The following is a 22,590-nucleotide window of genomic DNA, read 5'->3' on the forward strand; positions in this document are numbered from 1 at the left end:
AATGGAACATTAGCATAGTTGTTCTATCATTTACTATAAATTTGTAAATACTCGTCTTTTACTTAACATTTTTTCAAAACAAATTTGGGTGTCAAAACAACTAGCTAGTATATATGCGCGCAACAACTAGCTAGTATATATTAGGGTGTCAATACGGATCGACATATTGGGTTTGGATTGAAAAAGATCAGGTTAATATGAGTTCATTTGGCTAACAAGTCGGCCAAATCGGATCAGGTTTGAAAATTAAAGGATCAGATCGGGTCAGATTTTTTATGTACGAGTTCGAATCGGAACGGGTTATAAACGGGTCGGGTTGTAGTTGGGTTGGTCAGATTGGGTTGGATCGTGTCGGGTTGTTAAAGGGTTTAGCCTGATTGTAACGGGTTAGGGTTCACACTGGTCAAACTAATATCGGGTTGGATTCATATCGGATCGGATTAATCGCGTAGAGGACTGAAACGAATTGGATTGAAATAAGTTTTACAACGGGTTCGTGTTCCTATCATTTTGCGTTCTTATCGGATCGAGTTAATCGTAGCGGGTTGTGACCCGCTTCGAGTCAATTCGAATCTAAGTTATATTTCAATATATATGACTAAAATTATAATTTCGATGACTAAGTTAGAAGACAAAGAAGATAACTAACTTTTTAAATTATTAAGAATTTAAGATCAATAGTATAATTAATTTAGTGAATATATTGTGTATAATTTGGTTAATAATCGATAACGACGAACTAATAACTAGATAATAAAATTTATTATTACTTAATTTGTATTAATAAAGCATGTATTAAATTAATTAATAAAGTAAATAATAATCGATAATGGTGAATTTATAACTGGTAAATTTAAACAACGACTCAAATAAGTTTAGTAGACGATACCACTTTCAATTTTTACTTTCCGAAAAAAAAAAGTTGAATTGTCGGAAGAGATTGATTTTTCTTCATTTTTCTATCACGAGATTCCAATAAATACCTTAAAATAAGACTATAAGAAACAAATACTTGCAATCGTAAATGAGTTATGGGTGTAAATGTTTCGGGTTAAACGGATTACAGGTTGTGAAGAACTCGGGTTATACGAGTTACAAAACAATTCTGATTAAACGAGTCATGAGTTGAAATGGTTCAGATTACATGGATCACGGGTTACAAACGGATCGGATTAAATGAACTTTTCACAGGTTGAAACGGATCGGGTCATAAACGGGTTTCAGATCGCTTCGGTTCAGATTGAGCGGATTCGGATTGTCACGGATTGGTCAGTTATCAAATTTTGAATTTTAATCGGATCAATATTAACGGGTGGGGTCGAATTCGGGTTGAATATAATCGGATCAGATTTTGGTTTCTATCTCGCGGGTTAAAACGGTTTGGGTTTTAAATGGTTGGATAAACACATCAGGGTTCAACGGGTCGAATATATATAAATAAGATTAATGTCTGAGTTAACCACCGTAAATAAGTAAAGTAAAATTAACACTTTCCATTCTTATTCGTTTAGAAATAAGCTTCTTCAGAAATAAGTTGTTACACTTCTTCTTAGTGAGAATGGCGGACGAAAACCACTCATAAATGGGGATGAAAAAGTTGTAAAGTATTTTTCTCCAGATAATGGCGTCAACTTGACTAGGATCTTGAAAGTAGTCATGAAAACCAATCATCACCTAACAAGATCAAAAGTCAATCTACATCTCATCATTCTCTCAAATGTAAGCTTGAGCTGTTTTGGTTTCTTCATTAACTCTCACTTTTTTTTTTTAAGTATTATACTTTGAAACCGGTTTTTGGTTGAAGGTTCTTGGTGGAAGAAACTTAATGTGGGGTTCATGGAAAATCGTCAGAAATTGACTAACGAGAAGTAGATTTTTGATGTTAAGCTTTATGGTTTTCTCTTTTTTTAAATTATCGTGTTGGGTTTTACAGGTTGGGGAATAGACGTTCAATTGTTTTAGTGATGGTGCAAATCATGGTTCTTTCAATGACGTGCACATCAACAATTATTGTTATCCATAATGTCACTAACAACTCTCTTGATCACCCTGTAAGTTTCTATTACTGCATCATTTTGGTTATTTGGTATAATTACTGCAAAATTGAGTATGCAATGAAAGGGGTCATGGCCGGGCTACTGAAAAGTCAAAATGTGTATGATCAACTCTCCAATTTGTTTACGGAGTGTTATTAATTACTCGTAAACATTAATTTATAAATATGAAATAAATTAGTTGTATTTGTTATGTTTGATTGAGAAAATACAAAATACAAATTAAAAATAGCAATGTATTAAAATTTTGAATTTGTGTAAAACATAGTTAGTTCAAATTGGTCAATTAAGAACGGTGTTATATTTCGTACACACGTACAATATAAATTGACCCTGTTATTTTCAACTTATTTGAGAAAAAGTTGAAATTATTCATCAGAAACTAAGTTAAATGTAAGAAATATAAAAACCGTAGTAGTCTATATGCTCCAGTCTATAGGGTCTGACTCGTCGAACTCAACAAACTTTCCCATGCTCGATGTCATTGACACCGCCATAGACTTTGTTCTCTTGTTAGGGGGTACATCTTCTACCTTCACCCACACCCTGACTGTGTCAAATACTAGCTCAGAGGGTTGAACACCCCCTCCACCTCCTGCAATATAAGTGGTGCCCCATCAAAGGTCCACAACCCCTCTAACACTTTAGCTTATCAGAGAGCGTGAAAAACTAGAACATAAAGGTGTTACGTTCAATTTCCCATACAACCATCCCTTTATTAAGTCTCCAAGCTGATCTCATCGTATTTTTCAGCGGCTCTAAACTGAAAGGGTTACTCGTTAGCAACTTCCCCACACTAGACAAAGAAACATTTGTTCGTTTATGGTCTCATCTTCCTCCTCATTACAGACTATGATCTCCTCTTCTTCCATCAACGTCATGCCCATAAGTTTTTGCACAAGGATTTCCACCATAACTAATGAGATAAAATTGTGGAATATAGTCCAATTAATCCTCGATTGAAAGTCTCACTCCTCAATTAAGAGAAGGAAGAAAACGGCTATACAAGGCAAACCCTAGCCAACCCTAGTTTTTCCTCGAGAGATTTTTTAAGTATCTCTTAATTACTTCTCTATCTCACCATTTGTGTACTACTTGTATGCCACTTATTTATTGATATTATTTTATTTTAGATATTGACGTATGTATTATAGTAAGAATCTAAAACAACTTATTAATGTTGGTTTGAAGAATATACGTTTGGAATGAAGAAGATCATACTTTTTTGTACTATGATTTTCTATTATAAATAGTATGTTACGTACTAATCTAATATACATATATAAAGGAGGCATATTTGCTTAAAGATTAGAACGCCACCTAGGATTACTAATGGTTTCGACCAATGAAAAATAAGATTTTTAATTTCTTTTTGAATTAAAAAAATCAAGTGCCACGTAGATAATTAATTAGGTGCCACGTAGATATTTTAATTAATTAATTATTAATGTATACAACTCCATCGAAAATCAAACACTCTAATAATTAAAAAAAATAATCGATTTCCACGTAGATAATTAATTAGGTGCCACGTAGATATTTTAATTAATTAATTACTAATATATACAACTCCGTCTAAAATGAAACACTCTAATAATTAAAAAATAAATCTAAAATAAAATTCATCCAAAATAAAACAATAATCTAAAATAAAATAAATAAATTTCAATTTAAAATCAAACATTAATCCAATATTAGAGCGCCACGTAGAAAAATCTAATGGCTTCCGCCAACGGAGGAATATTTGCTGAAATATTAGAGCGTCACCTAGGATTACTAATGGTTTCGGCCAATGAAAAATAATATTTCTAATTTCTTTTTGAATTTAAAAAATCAAGTGACACGTAGATAATTAATTAGGTGCCACGTAGATATTTTAATTAATTAATTACTAATATATACAACTCCATCGAAAATCAAACACTCTAATAATTAAAAAAGAATCGATTTCTACGTAGATAATTAATTAGGTGCCATGTAGATATTTTAATTAATTAATTACTAATATATACAACTCCATCTAAAATCAAACACTCTAATAATTAAAAAAATAAATCTAAAATAAAAATCATCCAAAATCAAACAATAATCTAAAATAAAATAAATTTAATTTAATTTAAAATCAAACATTAATCCAATATTAGAGCGCCACATAGAAAAATCTAATGGTTTCGGCCAATGAAAAATAAGATTTCAAAATTAATTTTGAATTAAAAAAGTCGAGTGCCACGTAAAGAAATGATTAACTTTCACGTTGATATTTTTTATGAATTATTTATTAATATTACGCATATACAATTTTATCCAAAAACAAACACTTTCATAATAAAAAAATCTAAAATGAAATTCAATGCAAAATCAAAAACTAATCTAATCTAATATATAAAAGTGGTATATACATAAGATTTTTATTTAAACATAACAATTTAATAGAATCCGTGCATCGCACGGGCTAAAATCTAGTAGTAAAATATTACAAATATTATGATTTTCACAAAAAGAAAATCATAATATTCTTAGCCTACTCAATGACGTTAGAGAATGACTACAATATTTTTTTAAAAAAAAAAAGGAAAAATGAAAAAGAAAGATGGTTGCTAGGCTTTCATAACCAAACAATAAATCATCATTTTGTTATAATTAATTTGTGTAGAGTATAGGTTAAAAAATTGGGTTCACAAAATTATCTAAATATTCGAAACCCGGTCGAATATCTTGTTTAGAAAAATTGGGTATTCTAAGCAATATGATTATGAGATCAAATACCATATCCAAATATTTGGATAGCAGGTACAGTCAATGATATACGAAGTATTCAATTTTAAAAGCAACGAGTACTTAATGATATGGTAATCATTTTTCCCAACTTCATTTTTTTTTGTCGTAATCATATACTCTTAAATTATACTTATCACTTTGTAATTCGAATAAACAATTATTTTATTTTATTTTATTTTCTCAAAAACACATGGCAAAACACAATTTTATTGTACTTCATTGAAAAAATCTTTTTAATAAATTAGCGCGGAACAAAAGAAAAATTATGTGCATGGCACGGGACCTAACATGCATAGTGATTGATTTATTTTCTTGACCGAGTTGTTATTGTTGAAAATAAACTTTACAAAGTATATTTTAATTGAATTTTTTGTTTATTGATACATTTTCATCTTATGAGTTGTCACTTGAGGCGCATAAAATAGGGTAATAGTTTTATTAGGTAAAATTTGCAAATGTTTAGGGTGTTGAAAATAAGGATATTTTTTGGAGAATAAGGTTAACTTTTATAAATATGAGGCTAAGTTTTTACTATAGATCTCATAAATTAAGTCGTGCAATCATATTATCTGAAAGGAAGTAGTATATTGAAATAAAGCAGTACTTTAGCCACTAATGGTTATTTGGGATGTCAACGAGCTGAGTCGAGCCGAGTATTTTACTATTCGAGCTAGGCTTGATAACAAACTTACGAGCCCGAGCTCGAGCCGAGCTTAACCGAGCTTTCATTTACCCTATACTTTTTTATGGAAAAGATTCAATATCTTTGACTAAAATTTTATCATTCCTTATCTATTTGATTTTCAATGGTAATTTTATTTCTCATAAATAATATTTCTAAAATCATAATATATATCATAACTTTATTAATGTTTTGAAAATCTATTAAGATCAATGCTTGCACAACCTAATCTGATTTTCACATTAGTGAAATCCTTAATTTTTGTTTATTTTTGGATAATAATAAAAAGAATGTACTTCATATAATTATCGTAATAGTTAAAAATATCCTAAACTAGATTTTAGGCCGTGCGATGCACGAATTTTTGTTAAGTTAAAATTAAACTCCTATACAACTGCTATATTTTATACTAGTCTTATATGCACGTGATGCGTGCGAATATAAGAAAGTAGATTTGTATTATTACATATAACCCAACATGTGATAATTTATAAAACACCTTAGACTTTTCTCTTTTCAATATCCTATAAAGGGGCGTTTTATGTCTAGTTTTGACTTGACCGTTCTCTATTCCCTTCCTAGAATCAGGCAATGAAGGAGTACACAACAACTACCATATTTAATATTTCTCTTTTGTTTTTATAATAGAGAATTGTGATACATTACACAATCGTTTTCTATTCCTTTTTTTTTAAAGCTAAAATAAATAAACAATCCATCAAAGATATATAGAGTAGACAATTACAACCGTTGTCGGTGTAGCGACTCTATTTTAACCCCCTTTTACAAATGTACTGCAAAATCAAAATAAATCATCACAATTAACAAATACCACAAAATTTTCTAAATTCTTTGCTTCAACTTAACTGAATTGCAAAAGGGAAAATAGCTAATCGATTTGAGCAATATGCAATTAGTAAAAGAAGGAGAATATTACGTGCATTAGTCTAATTTCCAACAAAAATACAAATACCATAAAAAGACCACCTTAAAATTCATACATGTGCCATCACTTATGATGGACACCTAATCTTCATCTATCCCCAACCCACCAGTCCACCAAACCCACCTCATCTTCATCGCTTAGTTAGGGAGATTGTAAGACTGGTCTCTCACTTGACCCGATCCGCTAACATATGAAAAACTCAAGTCTTCCTTCTTCCCTCCTACGGGGTAGGCAGATTGAGAAATTACAGTCACTCAAAAGTCAAAATCTATAATTCCAAACTATGTCCTTGCCGGAAGTTACCATCACCCTTGGCCGTTGTGTTCTGGTAGTCAGGTACACAGTTACACCTCTATCTCATTTCATCGTTTTCATCTCCAATTATATATTGCCTCTTTCCCTTCCTTTTACTGATTCATTGCGTTTTAATTCGTCATAACTATGTTCGTTTTCTTCAAATATCCTCTAATTTTGCATCTCTTGATTGTGATTAGGTTGTCAAGACTCGAGGAAAAGGGAGATATAACCAATCTCTTTCTTACCACCTGAAGAGGCTTTCTTCTTTTACTTGAATAAGTTGGCAATCAGATCAATCACCTCCTTGATTATAGGAATCAATCAAGGAGAATATTATGTATATTAGCTAGCTTGTATATAATCGTTTGACTGTCAATCAGTAACACTCAAGGAATTGATTTCCATTAACCGTAATATATTCAGCAATAAGTTGGCAATTAGAATTGATTACATGATTGTAAAGATTTTTGTTTCCTAAACTATGGGATCCCCTAATAATTGTTGTGTGCGTGAATTACGTGAATTACTTCACAAATTAGATTTGATTACAATCCTCAAATCAGTTCTTTTTTTCAAACTTTTTTTAATGCAATTGTTTTTATTGAATTATTATTTTTATTGAATTATTATTAAGGGTGTTATAGTCTTTTCTATAGGGGACACAAAAAGTGTGATTACGTTGTTGCCCCTCCCCTCTTCCCTTATGTAATAGAGATATTAGATTAGATTAGCGTTTGATTTTGAATTGAATTTTATTTTGATTTATTTTTTTAATTATTAGAGTGTTTGATTTTGGATGGAGTTGTATATATTAGTAATTAGTTAATTAAAATATCTACGTGACACCTAATTATTTATTTACCTTACAATCGACTTTTTTAATTCAAAAATAATTTTAAAATCTTATTTTTCATTGGCCGAAACCATTAGATTTCCTACATGGCGCTCTATTATTGGATAAGTGTTTGATTTTGGATTGAATTTTATTTCAGATTAGTGTTTAATTTTGGATGAATTTTATTTTAGATTTTATTTTTAATTATTAGAGTGTTTGATTTTGGATGGAGTTGTATATATTAGTAATTAATTAATTAAAATATCTATGTGACACCTAATTAATTATCTACGTGGTACTCGATTTTTTTAATTCAAAAATAAATTAGAAATCTTATTTTTCATTGGCCGAAATCATTAGATTTCCTACGTGGCACTCTAATAATTTAGTAAGAACACCTCCTTATGTAAGAACACTTCTTACGATAAGAACACTTTCACACTCTCAATATAATGTTCTAAATTTATTCAAGCATGTTCTAAATTTTGTTAACCATGTTCTAAAATTATTCGAAAATGTTCTAAATTTGTTCAACCATGCATGTTCTAAATTTATATAACCATGTTCTAAATTTGTTCAACCATGTTCTAAATTTATTCAACCAAGTACTAAATTTATTCAAGCATGTTCTAATTTTATTCAACCATGTTCTAAATTTCCAAGCTCATGTTCTAAATTAATTCAAGCATGTTCTAAAATTATTCAACCATGTTCTCAATTTTCAAGCTCATGTTCTAAATTTATTCAAGCATGTTCTAATTTTATTCAACCATGTTCTAAATTTGTTCAACAATGTTCTAAATTTAGAACATGGAACATAGCCAACACATACATATATACATGTTCTAAAATTTCAAGCTCATGTTCTAAATTAATTCAAGCATGTTCTAAAGTTATTAAACATGTTATAAATTTATTCAACCGTGTTCTAAATTTATTCAAGCATGTTCTAAATCCAATCAAGCATGTTCTAAATTAATTCAAGCATGTTCTAAAATTATTAAACATGTTATAAATTTATTCAACCATGTTCTAACTTTATTTAACCATGTATCAAAATTTATTCAAGCATGTTCTAACTTTATTCAACAGTGTTCAAAATTTATTCAAGCATTTCTAAATCCATTCAAGCATGTTATAAATTTATACAAGCATGTTTTAAATTTATTTAACAGTGTTCTAACTTTATTCAAGCATGTTCTAACTTTAATCAAATATGTTCTAAATTTATTCAAGCATGTACTAACTTTATTCAACCGTGTTCAGATTTCATTCAAACATGTTCTAACTTCATTCAATAGTGTTCTAAATCCTGATATACGCTCAAACGAGATCTGATTCGCGGCCACCAAAATTGAAATTGATTTTTATTTTTAAATTGAGAAATCGATTGATTTAAGAATCGAAGAATTGATTGATTTTAGAATCGAAGAAATTGATTGAGTTTAAAATCGATTGATTTTAGAATCTCAGAAAATCGAAATCGATTGATTTTAGAATCGAAGAAATCGAAATCGAAATCGATTGATTTCGAAGAATCTTACCGAAATTAAAGTCTGATTCAAGAACCACAACCACCGCGAACGAAATTTATAACCGAAATTGCTGAAACCACCGACACCAAAATTTGTAATCGAAATCTGATTCGCGAATCACAACCATCGCGACCGGCGATTGAAATGCAGAGAGCAGCGGCGAGCGGCGAGAGTCGAGTAGCGGCGGCGGCAAGCGAGGCCGGATGTTGGTGATGTTCGAAAAGGAGAGAGAGAGAGGAATTGAAGAGAGAGAATGAGCGCCGGAAATAATGAAAACCGCCGACACCATCAATTTCGTTCGATTTTGGTTTGAATGCCGGTTGAGAATTGTCGTTCGATTTTGGTTCGATTTCGATTTCGTTCAAATTGAGAAATCAATTGATTTCGACTTCGCGGCAACGATGGAACCACCACCGCGAGCAGTGACCGGAGAGCAGCTACCGACGGCATACGGGCAGGCGACCGGCGAGAACGAGCAGCGCCGTTGGTGGTGGAGAGAGAAAAATTTGAATCTAGAAGAGGAAGTGAAGAGAGAGAAAAAGAAATCTGAAAATGGAGAGAGAAAGAAAAAGAAATCTAAAAAAAAATGTTTTTATTCCTAACCGTAAAATATTTAAAGGTCCATATTTGTTAAAATCGATTCATTTTGGGCGGTTAGATTAGAAACAATCCAACGGCCTAGAAAGTGTTCTTACCGTAAGAAGTGTTCTTACTGAGTAAAATGTTTTTACGAGAGTCTTTTTCTCTATATACTTCCTCTGTTCTTTTTTAAATGACACAATTATTTAGGCGCGTTTGCCAATGCACGATTTCAAACATTTATATATTCCATTATGGATAAGAAAAAATTATAAAAATTAGATATTTAGAAAATATTTATTGAGACGAATCTAATAAGAGCTCATACGATTATGTTTTTTCTTACGCATAAATCACAAAAGGAAGTCAAAGGAGCATGTGTAATAGTGTCACAAACGCAATTGTGTCATATAAATAAGAACTGAGGAAATATTAGATTAGATTCAGATTTATTGATCGATATTGGTTGGTTTTTAAAAACTTTAAAAAATAGTTTAATTTAATAGTTTGAACCCTAAAGTACATAAACAATGTTAACATAGGTGGTAGCCTAGCAGCCCAAAACAAAGTTGAGACTCAGACACAAACTGCTCAAACTCTCAAAGCAACTTCTTGTTAAACCTCCATTAAACCCTAGCAAAAAAAAGACCCAAATTCGCAAGAAAAATGAAGGGCAAAAACCCTAAACGAAAACCTTCCTCAATGTACAGCAGCAAATCGAAGAAGAATTATGCAAATCAGGATTCATTGAACAATTCGAAAAGGCGACGCAAATTCGATAGCAGCGACGAAGAAGAAGAAAATGGGTTTGATGCAGAGATTTCGAGCGATAGGTCGGATGGTGGGGATGACTTTTTCGTGGATGAAAATGGTAGGGATAAGTCAGAGGATGAATTGGAGAAAGAAACTGTTGAAGAGCGGCGAAAGCGACTAGCGTGGGACCTTGTTGAAAAAGTTAGGAAAGGCGAGGAGGAACAGAGGAAGGAGGATGAGGAAGAAGATAGTGATGATGATGATAGAGAGGAGAGAGAGGGTAATAGGGATTCTCTTGTTGTTAAGATTTTGCAGCAGGAGCAGCTTGAAGAGAGTGGGCGAACTCGTAGATTAATTGCTTCCCAGTGAGTTTTTTGAGTTATTTTTCTAGGTTTTTGTATGATTTGGGATTTTTTTTTTGCTTGTATTTTGCTGGGTTGCGATTTTTATGTGAAAGATTAAAACTTGAAGTACTTTAGTGTTATTTGTGGCTTGAATTTGAAGGATTAAAAAATTTCTGGGTTGCCATTTTTAGGGCGAACTTGGATACAATTTAACAATGCCATTTTTATGCTGGCATTGTTAATTGTATCCAAGTGCCTCATTGTTCTACCATTTGGTTTTTGTTCTATGTGTCATCTTATCGAGCGCGTTCGAGCTTGATAATGGGATGCTTGATTCCTCGATATCCTCGAGGTGAAATACAGCCGATATTGTCGATTGTTCCTTACTTTTTTAGGCATTAGGCTCATTAATTTTGTAAAAAACATACTTATGGAGTATAATAATTTTTGCATTTTTTCGGTGAGAAGTGTATTGGCTATAAGGGAGCAAATTGAATCAAATTTAAAACTTTGTGGTTTGTTTATTTGTTATAATGTGGGGATGCTTAAAAGCAATTTATGTGCAGGTTACAGAAGCTAGGAGATAAGGAAGAAGCAGAGTTTTTGTTAAAGCATCGGCAGTCTGTAACAGCTGTGGCTCTATCTGATGACGACAGAAGAGGGTTTTCAGCTTCAAAGGATGGTTGTATTTCCCAGTGGGATGTTGAAATTAGAAAAGCAGAAAAATACCTTTGGCCCACTGAGGAAGTCTTGAAGTCCCATGGTGTTAGAGATCCACAGGGTAAATCAAATAAAAAGGGTAAAGTAATTAAGCACAGTAAGCATACCCTAGCATTGGCTGTTAGTTCTGATGGCCGTTATCTAGCTACAAGTGGTTTGGATCGTCATGTTCATTTATGGGATACTCGGACACGGGAACACATTCAGGTAGATGTTGATTTATTTGTCATTGTTGTATGCAGACTTCAATTCAGGAATGGTTCAGTTGTTTCTGTGGTCCATCATATGACGCAACTCACAATTAATAAATTGAGTTGGAAATGGTTTTCTCAAATCAATTTTCTTCGCGAGACAACCAAAAATAAGCAAAGTGAACATTCACTATGGTTTTTTTGGTGGGGGGGGGGGGAGTTGAGTTTGGCAAGTTGCAACATGCTTTCTTGTAGATTATAATTAGGTAACTTCAAAATATCTTATCTTTGCTAAACAATCATGATTTTGTGGGTTGACATAGCTGTCATGGTTGTCATCTCCTTGAGTTAAATTTCTTTTGGACACCCGCATTTTCAAATATGGTTAGGTCATCTGTAATTTTGTGTCTGATTGCGGCAGTCCTATGGTGGTAGCTACTATTGGCTTTTGTGGTATCCATTACAGCCCATCTGATTTACTGACAGGCTTTTACAGGACATAGAGGGCCTGTGTCATGTTTGACATTTAGGCAAGGGACTTCAGAATTATTTTCTGGTTCATTTGATCGAACTGTTAGGATTTGGAATGCTGAAGATAGGGCGTATATAAATACTTTATTTGGTCATCAGAGTGAGGTGTTAACCATTGATTGCATGAGAAAGGAACGGGTATTGACTGTTGGACGTGATCGAACCATGCAGCTGTACAAGGTAGTTTTTCTGCTTCTTTTCCTATGGTTCCACTCTTCACTATTTTATGCTTGTCTCTTGCCCACTTAGTTGGATTGTGTTCTACTTAGTGAAATACTTATATACTATTACATAACTGGCATATAATTGGTTTTACTGCACTATATGGTTATAACTCATAAGTTTATTAGTGTTTGTATTAAGGATACCCTTTCTATTCTTCTTGTTGCAAACTCAACTTTGATTTACCAAATCTCTGTTGAATATTGAAAGTTTTCTTTTATCATATTCTGAATCTTAAACTTGGAGAAAAGAACATGCCAGCTTCATTTTAAGATATAGCCGTTCAAAAAATAGCATTGGGGACCATACTGATTAAAGGGGAACGAGGACATTTTTTGATGTTACACCATGTAACCTTCACGTTTGTGCGTAAGGATAGTTTAAATTACTGGCCTACTGCAACTCTTTCCCATGAAATGGTGTAAGGAGGGTAGAGAAATTCTGATCAAGAGAGTTTAATAATTTAAAGATGAGAAATAGCATACAACCACGCATTGATGCAAGTTCTATGCTTCTTGACTTGTTTTAAACTTAAGCTATACTATTATTTTCCTGGAATTAATCCAGTTCTGCAGAGGGATATGGGAAAAGCTCTCTTTGGATTGTGAATTTTGGGAGGAAAGTAAATTAGTTCAATGGCTGAGGAATTTCTTGTTAGTTATGAGCTAACATATATCTCGACTAATTAGATACGAAGTATGTTGTTTGGGCTGTAAAGGAGCTGCTATTGTAAATAGATATGTTACCTCAGATTATCCTTAATGGATAAAAAGCATGGGATAGGCTAAATAGTGAAAAAAATCCTTTGATATAAAGTCTTGTCTTCATTGTTTTCTCTTTTTAAATTCTCTCAACTTTTTTGCTTTTCATTTTGAAACCTAGCAATTTTGTTGAATGGTACAAGCGTTATTATAATGTTAGTTCCTTTTCGGTGTACAGAGGTTAATTCCTCGTATTTTACTAATTATGCTTCCTACTTTATCATGGTGAAAGGTTCCGGAGGAGTCACGTCTCGTCTATCGTTCTTCTACTTCCGCTCTTGAGTGCTGCTGTTTAGCTGGTAATGATGAATTCCTATCTGGATCTGATGACGGAAGCATTGAGCTGTGGAGCGTATTGCGGAAAAAGCCAGTTTCAATCGTTAAAAATGCTCATACTCTATCTGCATTGAAGAAGCAAGTAGATCTAAATTACAACGGGACAATGTCGAATGGTCATATTGGTAAAAATAATCTTATCTTTGTGTGCATTGGGTATATGGAATTATGTAGCATACTCGTACTTTATGTGTGTTGGGTATATGGAGTTATGGTTACCAAATATACTTGCTCTAATGGTAGTTTAGTTGGCATGGCCTATTTCAAATTTCACCTGAAATGCTTTATATGAACTTATGTGAACTTGTCGTGTAATGAGCTAAGTAGCCCTTCTTTTTAACTTACCTATGCTTGTATATATCAAGTCTTTATACGAAGTATAATTTATTTTTTCTGAAACTTGGTATTTCAAAGGCGAAAAGAGTAAAGCCTCTTATTAGTTGCAGGTTTTCATTATTTATAAGTATTAGAAGCATATATTTGGTTGTCATTTGAACATATTCAAATTACTGCATTACTGCAAATATGTTCTAGTGCAGAGTGGAAAATATAAAGAAATAAAACAATGCAATGTCAGTAGTAATTTAGTCAGGATTGCTGTTTGTCTAGCTATTTTGGTGCCATGTGTGTTATGAAAGAAACTTGAAGCTTCATAATATATATATATATATATGTGCCAGTATTTGTTGTGTATGGGTGTAGCCTCAGTAAATAGGCTTGGCTTCATGGTTAGTTTCTGATTGGGCTTCATTTGTACAAATATTATGTAAACACTAAACAGTACATAAATCACATTATGTAATTAGAATTGTCTGGTTCAGACTGTGTATACATGTGTTGCTCTGTCATATCAGGGATTGTCAACCCTAGTCTAATTGATAATTGATAAAAACCGGATGTATTCTTGTTTGGCCACCTTGCCTTTTTTTTTTTTTTTCCTTTTCTTCTCGTTAAACATAATTTTTGGTGAACTCCATTTCTTTGCTGAAGAACGGACTTTTTTTTCTTTCCAATTGTGCAGAAAGTAGCGAAATCAAAGCAAATAATCCAAGCTCCAGTGCACAATCCTGGGTCGGCTCTGTTACTGTATGCAGGAATAGCGACCTTGCTGCATCTGGTGCTGGAGATGGGTGTGTTCGATTATGGCAAATCAATAGTGAGACCAAAGCCATTTCGCCCTTATTTGATGTTCCTTTGGTGAGTTAATGATTTGAGTTTAAATTTGAGAGTTCTCTAATAATGTTTACTGTGAGTTTTCTTGCTTATCATGAACCGTATGACAACTGTCGGATATTTTACTTCGTTTTTATAGTCGTTCCACCTTCACTTTTTGAACCTTCACATATCTCACCCTGTCCCATATTGTTTTTAGTAATATACTCCTTATTAAAAAATGTTTTTATGTATGATTTTAGTGTATTTGTCCAATGCATATCTTATAAATATCAACATTTTTTTGATTTTTAATAATCGATACTTCCTTTTTCTTTTTATTAATTGCACCATTTTGGTTGGGCATAAATATTAAGAAATGAAGCATATGTCTAGAATACCCATATGATAACAAACAAAAAAGAGGAAAGATGTTGGTTTTTTTTTGAGGGGTAGAAAATATGTTAGGTAACAAGAGTAAATATAAAATAATGCATAAAGGAAAAAATAGGTAAGTTCGTAATTGGTGTTTGAACTGCCACACCCAAAACCATACTCCCTCCGTTTTCTTTTAATATATCCACTTTCCAAAAAAAGTTGTTTTTATTTGATGTATCAACTTTTACTTTATTCTAATTTGGCAATAAATTTTTACCAACTTACCCCCTTTTTCCATAATAATTACACCTTTTCATCACCTTTCTCTTACTTTACCCACTATTGCCCATTAATCTATCACATCTCTCTCACTTTTTCCACTTTTTTCTTACACTCAATCAATATTCCTCGAAACAAGAGTATTGGACATAGAAAATCTCGGAGGGAGTATGAACTCATACCGTAAAAGGAAATGGTGCAATAATATGCAACTTCAAAACAAGGCAAATGGTGCAATTAATAAAAAAAACGGGGAAAGTATGATTTTTAATCTCTATTCCACAAGGGAAACCTAAGGTTGACCTTTTGGTGTCCCCCTTGTGAAGTATACGATTTTTAATCTCTATCCCATAAGGGAACACCTAATATTGGCTTTTTGATGTCCCCCTTGCGAAGTAACTATACTACGTCCGTTAACTTAAATTTTTTAATAAGTATATAAACACATACCAAATCTTATTTTAAAGAATATTTAGTCTTCCATTACTTAATTGTATAAAATTACTATATTTATATGAAATATCACGCACACATAACGTGTATAAACACTAGTAATTGATAATTAAAGATAATAACGGTCAAACTTGAGTGTTTGTGCCAAGCTATGTTACTCGGACTCGGGTACCCATGTCCGAATTCACGACTTTGGTCCAAAATGAAGTTCAATGTTCATACTCATGCCGAGTGTCGAGGATCCGACATGGGTACTTGAGGTAAAATGAAGAGTCCAAGTAACATAGGTACCAAGTCAAAGTGGAACAATAAAAAAACCAGACGAAGTTGTATAGACTATTCTTTCTCATACCATGTCATACAAAGAAAAAATGGAGATGAAACAATGAACAAGATTTGTACTACCTCTGTTTATTTTTGTTCTACTCATTGTAGATACAAAGCTTTGGAAAATTGTGGAAAGCATGAGTGGGTGTAAGATAAAGTAGGAGGGTAAAAAGGTGGGCATGTGTAAGAAAAATGTGGATAGGTATTAGATAAAGTAGGAGAGTGTGTGTGAAAAGGTGTAAATGTGTAATATTGTAAAGTTAGAGAGTAAGAGGGTAGAGATGGTATGCCAAAAATGGAATAAATTACATTGAGTAGAACAAAAAGACAACTACAAACCAAAAACCGGAGGCAATATTTTCGTCTGTTCTAATTTAGTTTTTGACTTCCTTTTTTTATGTTTCCCATTTTGGTATGCCCGTTTCTGTTTTTGGTTACAATCCACTGTTGTTTATTACCTTTCTCCTCTGCCCCTGTCCCAAGACTCCCAACAGGCTAAAAACATCTCTTATCTCCTCTACTTAACCAATGCCAGCTTACCTTTCAAAATTGTATGCCCAAGTAATTGAACACACTAAATTGGGACAGAGGGAGTACTATTTAGGGCATCCATTTTAGCGATGAAGCAAGCCAATAACCTTCTTTCTGAGAAGCGTCAACTTTACTGTAAATAAGATGTGGTGTACGCTTCTGCGACGTTTGTATTTATCCGAATTTAATGTTTTGGGGTTGAAGTCCAAGTTCCATGAAGGTAATGATTGGGTAAGGAGACCTCTTTTGGAAAGAGTATGTTCATGCTTTTAGGGAGGAGTTAGATAAGGTTATTACGGTCCTTCACATATTATGACAGGAGTTTAGGGATGTGCTTATGGGTATTGCATGATCTTTCATTTGGCTTAGGTCCTTTGGAATTTCTGGGAGACAAAGGATGTTTGTTAGGCTTTAGAGCATGAATCCAACTTTTGTTAACAAGTTTTCAAGATGATGAATTTGTGGTTGGGGGATTTTGAACCTATTATCTTGTTTGGGTTAATCCTACTCTTTCTGGGGTTTTGGCTAGCTAAATGATGCAAGATTTCTGGGATTGGTTACCACTTTACTTATTAAAACTGTCATTCACATTAATGTAACTCTTCATTTGAAAGGTTTAATTTTTTCTTGACCTTTCCCTCTTCCACATATTTCTGGGATATTTCTCCTATTAAGAAGAATACTGTACGTCAGAGACAAAATATTGCTTAAAGTAGTTCCTATTTTTAATTTTTATGCTTTCTGAATATTTTTGTTGATTGCATATTGTCCTTTTGTTTCTTTTGACGCAGGTGGGGTATGTGAATTCTTTGGCTATCGCTAAATCTGGCAGGTTTCTGGTTGCTGGAGTTGGGCAGGTGATTTTTGAAACAATTAATTATAGTGTTATGCTTGTGTCTTTTTACCTGTTCAGTAGGATGCAAACTACTTCGTTACAGTGTATGATAATGATTTGCGAGGGAGTGCTCCGAACATGTATGGCTGCCTTAGAGCTTGAAGCACGGGTACGTTGCCCGGTTGCCGAATCCCGTACCGGGTACGGTACGAGTACGGGACGGGTACGCCCCAAATACGTCCCCGGGCCAAATCTAAATAGTGGGTACGCGGGTGGGAAATGGGTACGGTTGAATTCGTTTTTGGGGACGGGTGGATACGTATTCGGGCTTGAAATCACGTACCCAGAGTATTATGTTAGCCTAAATTCATAAATTAGGGTTTATTTTTCAAAATCCCCAAATTGGGGCAAATTCTCTCCCATCTCGACCGTTGGCGACTTGGGTAGCTGGTGTTCGTCGCCGCCGGCCGTTTCTCCTTGCCGGTCTTCTTCTTCAACTCTCGGATCCTTCGAGGCTTCGAGAGTTCGAGTCGCAGCCGCCGAGAGAGAGAAAAGAAGGTGGTCGACTGGTCGATGGCTGAAGGAGGTGAGAGAGAAAGGATTTGGTCGGTTGATTGAAGGAGGAGAGAGAGAAAAGAAAGAAGGTGGTCGGTTGATTGAAGGAGGAGAGAGAGAAAAGAAGGTGAGTGAATTAAAGAAAGTAGGTCAAAAAGTCCACTCATCTTTTTTATTTATTATTATTTAAACTAATTTTAAATACTTTGTATATTCTAGGAGTAGCTTTTTATTCGTTGGGGCCCACCACCATTTTAGTAGAAATTTTATACGGAGTAATTACTAGTAATATATCATTAGTAATATATTTAAGGTAATATATATATGTTACCTTAAATATATATATATATATATATTATTATTTTTTTTGCCGAATCCATGCCGTACCCGTTTTTAGAAATTTTGGTTTTGCCGTTTTCCGTCCCCGTATCCGTTCCCGTATCCGTATCGGTGCTACCTAGCTTAGAGCTAATGGCAAGCTAATTGTCAAATTAGCTTGTCATGGCACCTAAGATTTTAAGCTAATTTACTTTCTAGCTAATATGTAACCCAATGACAAGCTAATTTACCAAACTAGCTTGCTATTTAATGGGTTCTACTTTTACATAATTTTTATTTTTATTTTAATTATAACTCACCTCCCAATTGGACAGTTTTTTCCCAAGCAAATTAGCTTGCAAAGGCTAATTTGTTTGGCCAAGCTAATTTATCAAAATCACTCCAATGGTTAAGCTAGTAGCTTGAGACTTTTTCAAATTGCAAGCAAGTCCCTACTCCCTAGCTACAACCATTAGAGTTGCTCTCAGTAAGGTGAAAAGAGATATGGGGAAATTTCTTTTGCCTCATTGTATCAAGAGGATCTTTGATGGTAGAAAGTATATTTTTAAGCCCATCCTCTTCATCTTGTAGAATTTAAGTGAATTGTCTGCGACTCTGCTTCAGTGTATAAAAAGGCGCGCCTAGGCTCTGAGGCGCGAGGCGATTGGAGCCTGCGCCTTTTATTGTCTAGGCGAGGCGATTTCAATGAGGCGCAAAAAGGCGCACAAAGGCGCACTTTGAGGTGCAAAAAAGGCGTACCTACCAAGAGACACACCATTTTTCACTTTTTTTTAACTTTTTATTAGGGCGCCTCACTTCAACAAGGCGCACCGAGGCGCGCCTAAGGCGCTGGGAACTCTAAATCGCCTTGTTGCGCCTTGAGCCTTTTTATACATTGCTCTGCTTCTTGCCCTCGTCTGCAGAAAAACCGTTAGTCCGATACAAGGGCATTGTCGTTCTGTTCTGTTAGCTGTCTATTGCAGTCTTTTGAGTAAGAAGAAGTGATATACTACAAGTGTTAGTTTGATAATGTTTACTTTTAGTGCTTACCAGTTACCATTAAGCCACTATACTTCTTATGCTTCTGAAAAAACTCCCTTTCTCCCAAGTTAATAGACTACATTTCTGTTTTGGTACATCCCAATATTGACCACTCTCCATATCGAATAAATTATATTATGATTTTTCTCACAGTACTCTTACTACTCTTAGGATGGAATGCGCAAGTATATTACTATATTTACAAGATTACCACAATTGTCTTCCCTTCGTTTTTTTAGTTCTACTCACTGTATATTCACAATCCAGTAAATTTTTTAAAATCGGGTGGATGTAAAAGTAGATGGATAAGGTAAGAGAGATGAAAGAAATGGAACCAAGTAGAAGGGGTAGAGCAAAAAACGTAGAAGGAGATAGTAATGGAAATTGTAATAATTTCAAGCAGATTCCTTAAAAATGATCTCTAATTATGTTTATTAAAGTGGCATGGAAGAAATATTATCTAGTACTCTGTAAAAGACAGTGTTAATCAGTAAGAGCAGTAACCTAGTATAAAAAGTAGAAGAATGAGCAAGTACAACAAATAGGAATATAGGATAATGCTGTGAGGATGAATTACTTGGCTGGGTGAAGTTTTGCTTTACTGCACATTTGTTGCATCTGTGAGCCTTACTTGACTTGCCCAGGTTGCTGATCATGTCTTTTAAAGCTGTATTTTCCCAAGTGACAACTATGTGAACACCGGAGTGAATACTGACTTTTCTTTCTAGCTGCTTGTTCTGCATACTGACTCTGTTGCATTAGGTTTAAGTCGTATTTGTGTCGTTGTCTTGTTAACATTATGGCGTGCTATTTTAATAAATTGAAACCATATCTTTTAAATTATGGTTCCTGTAATTCGTCTGTCCACTTGAACGCAGGAACCACGTCTTGGAAGGTGGGATCGTATACCTACAGCTAGAAATGGGGTTGCTTTGCAATCGTTCAAGCTTACATCGTAGGATGTGTGTCTGTCTACTGCATCTTGTAAAATCTATTCAATTTTGACTATTTAATCAAGGTGCCAGGATGCAAGAGATATTGTATTTATGGGTTTTGATGATTCATTTGATTCCTTGCCTCAAAATTTTGTAACAATATCTATCATGGTTTCTTAGACTTAGTTAGTTAGCGAGCAGCAAATACTGTTAAAATTGGCAGGTTGCGGGTTCAAGTTGTTGACTTGTTGTAATGGAATTTTAGTAATAACAATACAGTTCATATGTGAAACGCTGTCTGATACGGATTATGTCCATGAGATTAATTTAAAACGCCTTATCTTTCAGCTGCATCAAATAAGTTCGTAGCTAATATGCTAGGACAAAAGTTGTAAAAGAATTAATCTTAAAATACCTTACTTTGGTATAGTTGGGCTGTGGAGTATGGAGCCTTTGAGATCAAAGAATTGATGTTCAGAAGTTTTTCATAGGATGTCAACGAGACGAGTATTTGGCTGTTCGAGCTAGGTTTGATAAGAAATTTTCGAGCTCAAGCTCAAGCCGAGCTTAACCTAGCTATCATTTTTCCTGTACGAGCTTGGCTCGTTTAAGTTTTTTCGTTGTTCGAGCTTATCTCACGAGTAGCTTGTTTAAGTTCAAGCTCGAGCCAAGCCGAACTATTAACAAACGAGCCTTTAACAAAAGAGCCTTAATAACAAATAAGAACGATTTTAAAAAATTATAAATACTAAAAACATAAACTTAGGGTTTTTGAGTTTTGACCTTTAAGAATTTTAATATACCCTTGATTGTAAGTAAATATATACAGTATATTTTATTTATTCTTTCCACTTTCACAGTTTCACGTGCAATGTGCTTTTTGGGTTGTTTCCTACTTTACCTTCTCCCTATGCACAATACAGTACTCTGTAGTATTAATCCAGAATTCCAGATATTTAGCTGCGATTTTAATTTTGTCTTTACTTTCTGTTTTTTATTTTAAAATAATGGGGGCCCCTGTGGACCCCTTGAGGTCTACATGGGTCCGCCCCTGCATATATGGTTTTGGTAGTTTTGGTAGTATGCTAGTATGTAGTTGATTTCTTACCCTTAATTTTAGCATAATTATATGAATAATATCATTAATATATTGTTTCTTAATACTTTATTATATTTACTATAAATATATATTTTTAGAAATTTAATATAAACTAGCTTAAACGAGCTTTTAAACGAGCTTGGAAACGAACATGAACGAGTTGTTCGCGAGCCTAAACGAGCCGAACACTAGGTTGTTCGAGCTAGTATCATTTATTAAACGAGCTTAAATTTTTTGTTCAAGCTCGTTTATTTAATAATGTACGAGCTTTGACCGAGATTTGACCGAGCTTGTTCACGAGCTGTTCACGAGCGTATCGGCTCATTGACATCCCTAGTTTTTCACATGTTCACTTGTTATAAAATTATAATGGATTGTTTTTTGACCAAAAACAGAACTGTTCTGTACTGAGTATTCACTGTCCTATAAATACGTACATTTTATAAAAAGAATGATGATATTATAATAATTTAATACAGTATAATAGTAATATTTATCAACATACCGTTTATTACTAAACATGTGACTTCTAATTATTGGAACTATCTAAGATTGTAATCCCCCTATCCCTAAAAGATTGTCCCGTAAAGCAACTTTTACTTTATAAAGGTGTGCAAGGATTGGTGAAGTTGGTCTTTGAGGAGAGAGATAAAAAGGAAATAAGTGAAAAAGGTTACTCCTTCTGTTCCTAAAAGATTGTCCCATTACAATTTTTTGGCTCATATTGAAAACTTTTACCATGAATTTCCATTACCCTATAGTAAATAATAGTCTTATTATATTCTTTTCAATATATATTTTTGAAATGTAAATTTATTTAACTTTTACGCATGTAGAATTAGAGATATTTACGTTTTAAGTTGTGCCTTGGAGATCGTGAAAAGTCAAATAGGTCAATCTCTTAGGGACGGACGGAGTACTAAAATAAGGTATAACAAATAGGGAAGCCTGAAAAAGAAATATGAGACAATATTTTATGGATGGAGTGAGTTGTAACCAAAACATTAACAAGTTCCAATACAACCATTTCACCCTAATTATCTGAATTAGAAACATGTTCAATGCATCACACGAGTACTAACCTAATTGTTTGACTATTCAAATTTCAAATGTACGAAGCAAA

The 22,590-nt window shown here is 33.6% G+C and overlaps 1 protein-coding gene and 1 long non-coding RNA gene across 2 annotated transcripts; both read left to right on the forward strand.

Annotated features, from left to right (window-relative positions):
- The first annotated feature begins 6,316 nt into the window (after positions 1–6,316).
- Positions 6,317–7,271, forward strand: LOC110787923 (uncharacterized). Its single transcript, XR_002533206.2, has 2 exons — positions 6,317–6,796; positions 6,955–7,271. It is a non-coding gene; the product is annotated as an uncharacterized lncRNA (long non-coding RNA).
- A 2,975-nt stretch (positions 7,272–10,246) lies between these two features.
- Positions 10,247–20,660, forward strand: LOC110788288 (U3 snoRNP-associated protein-like EMB2271). Its single transcript, XM_021992922.2, has 7 exons — positions 10,247–10,824; positions 11,370–11,730; positions 12,201–12,425; positions 13,461–13,689; positions 14,586–14,761; positions 17,476–17,541; positions 20,312–20,660. Exons 1-7 carry the CDS (start codon positions 10,373–10,375, stop codon positions 20,390–20,392), a joined length of 1,590 nt encoding a protein of 529 aa, XP_021848614.1. The 5' UTR covers positions 10,247–10,372; the 3' UTR covers positions 20,393–20,660.
- The last annotated feature ends 1,930 nt before the right edge of the window (positions 20,661–22,590 follow it).

The sequence above is a fragment of the Spinacia oleracea genome, chromosome 6, assembly GCF_020520425.1.
Source record: "Spinacia oleracea cultivar Varoflay chromosome 6, BTI_SOV_V1, whole genome shotgun sequence".
Taxonomy (NCBI): Eukaryota; Viridiplantae; Streptophyta; class Magnoliopsida; order Caryophyllales; family Amaranthaceae; genus Spinacia; species Spinacia oleracea.

Excerpts from the sequence above, each read along its gene's own strand:
- LOC110788288 (XM_021992922.2), top strand. The coding sequence starts at position 10,373 with ATGAAGGGCAAAAACCCTAAACGAAAACCTTCCTCAATGTACAGCAGC. Across the intron at positions 11,731-12,200 it reads GGACACGGGAACACATTCAG|GCTTTTACAGGACATAGAGG; the intron begins GTAGATGTTGAT and ends ATTTACTGACAG. Across the intron at positions 12,426-13,460 it reads GAACCATGCAGCTGTACAAG|GTTCCGGAGGAGTCACGTCT; the intron begins GTAGTTTTTCTG and ends TCATGGTGAAAG.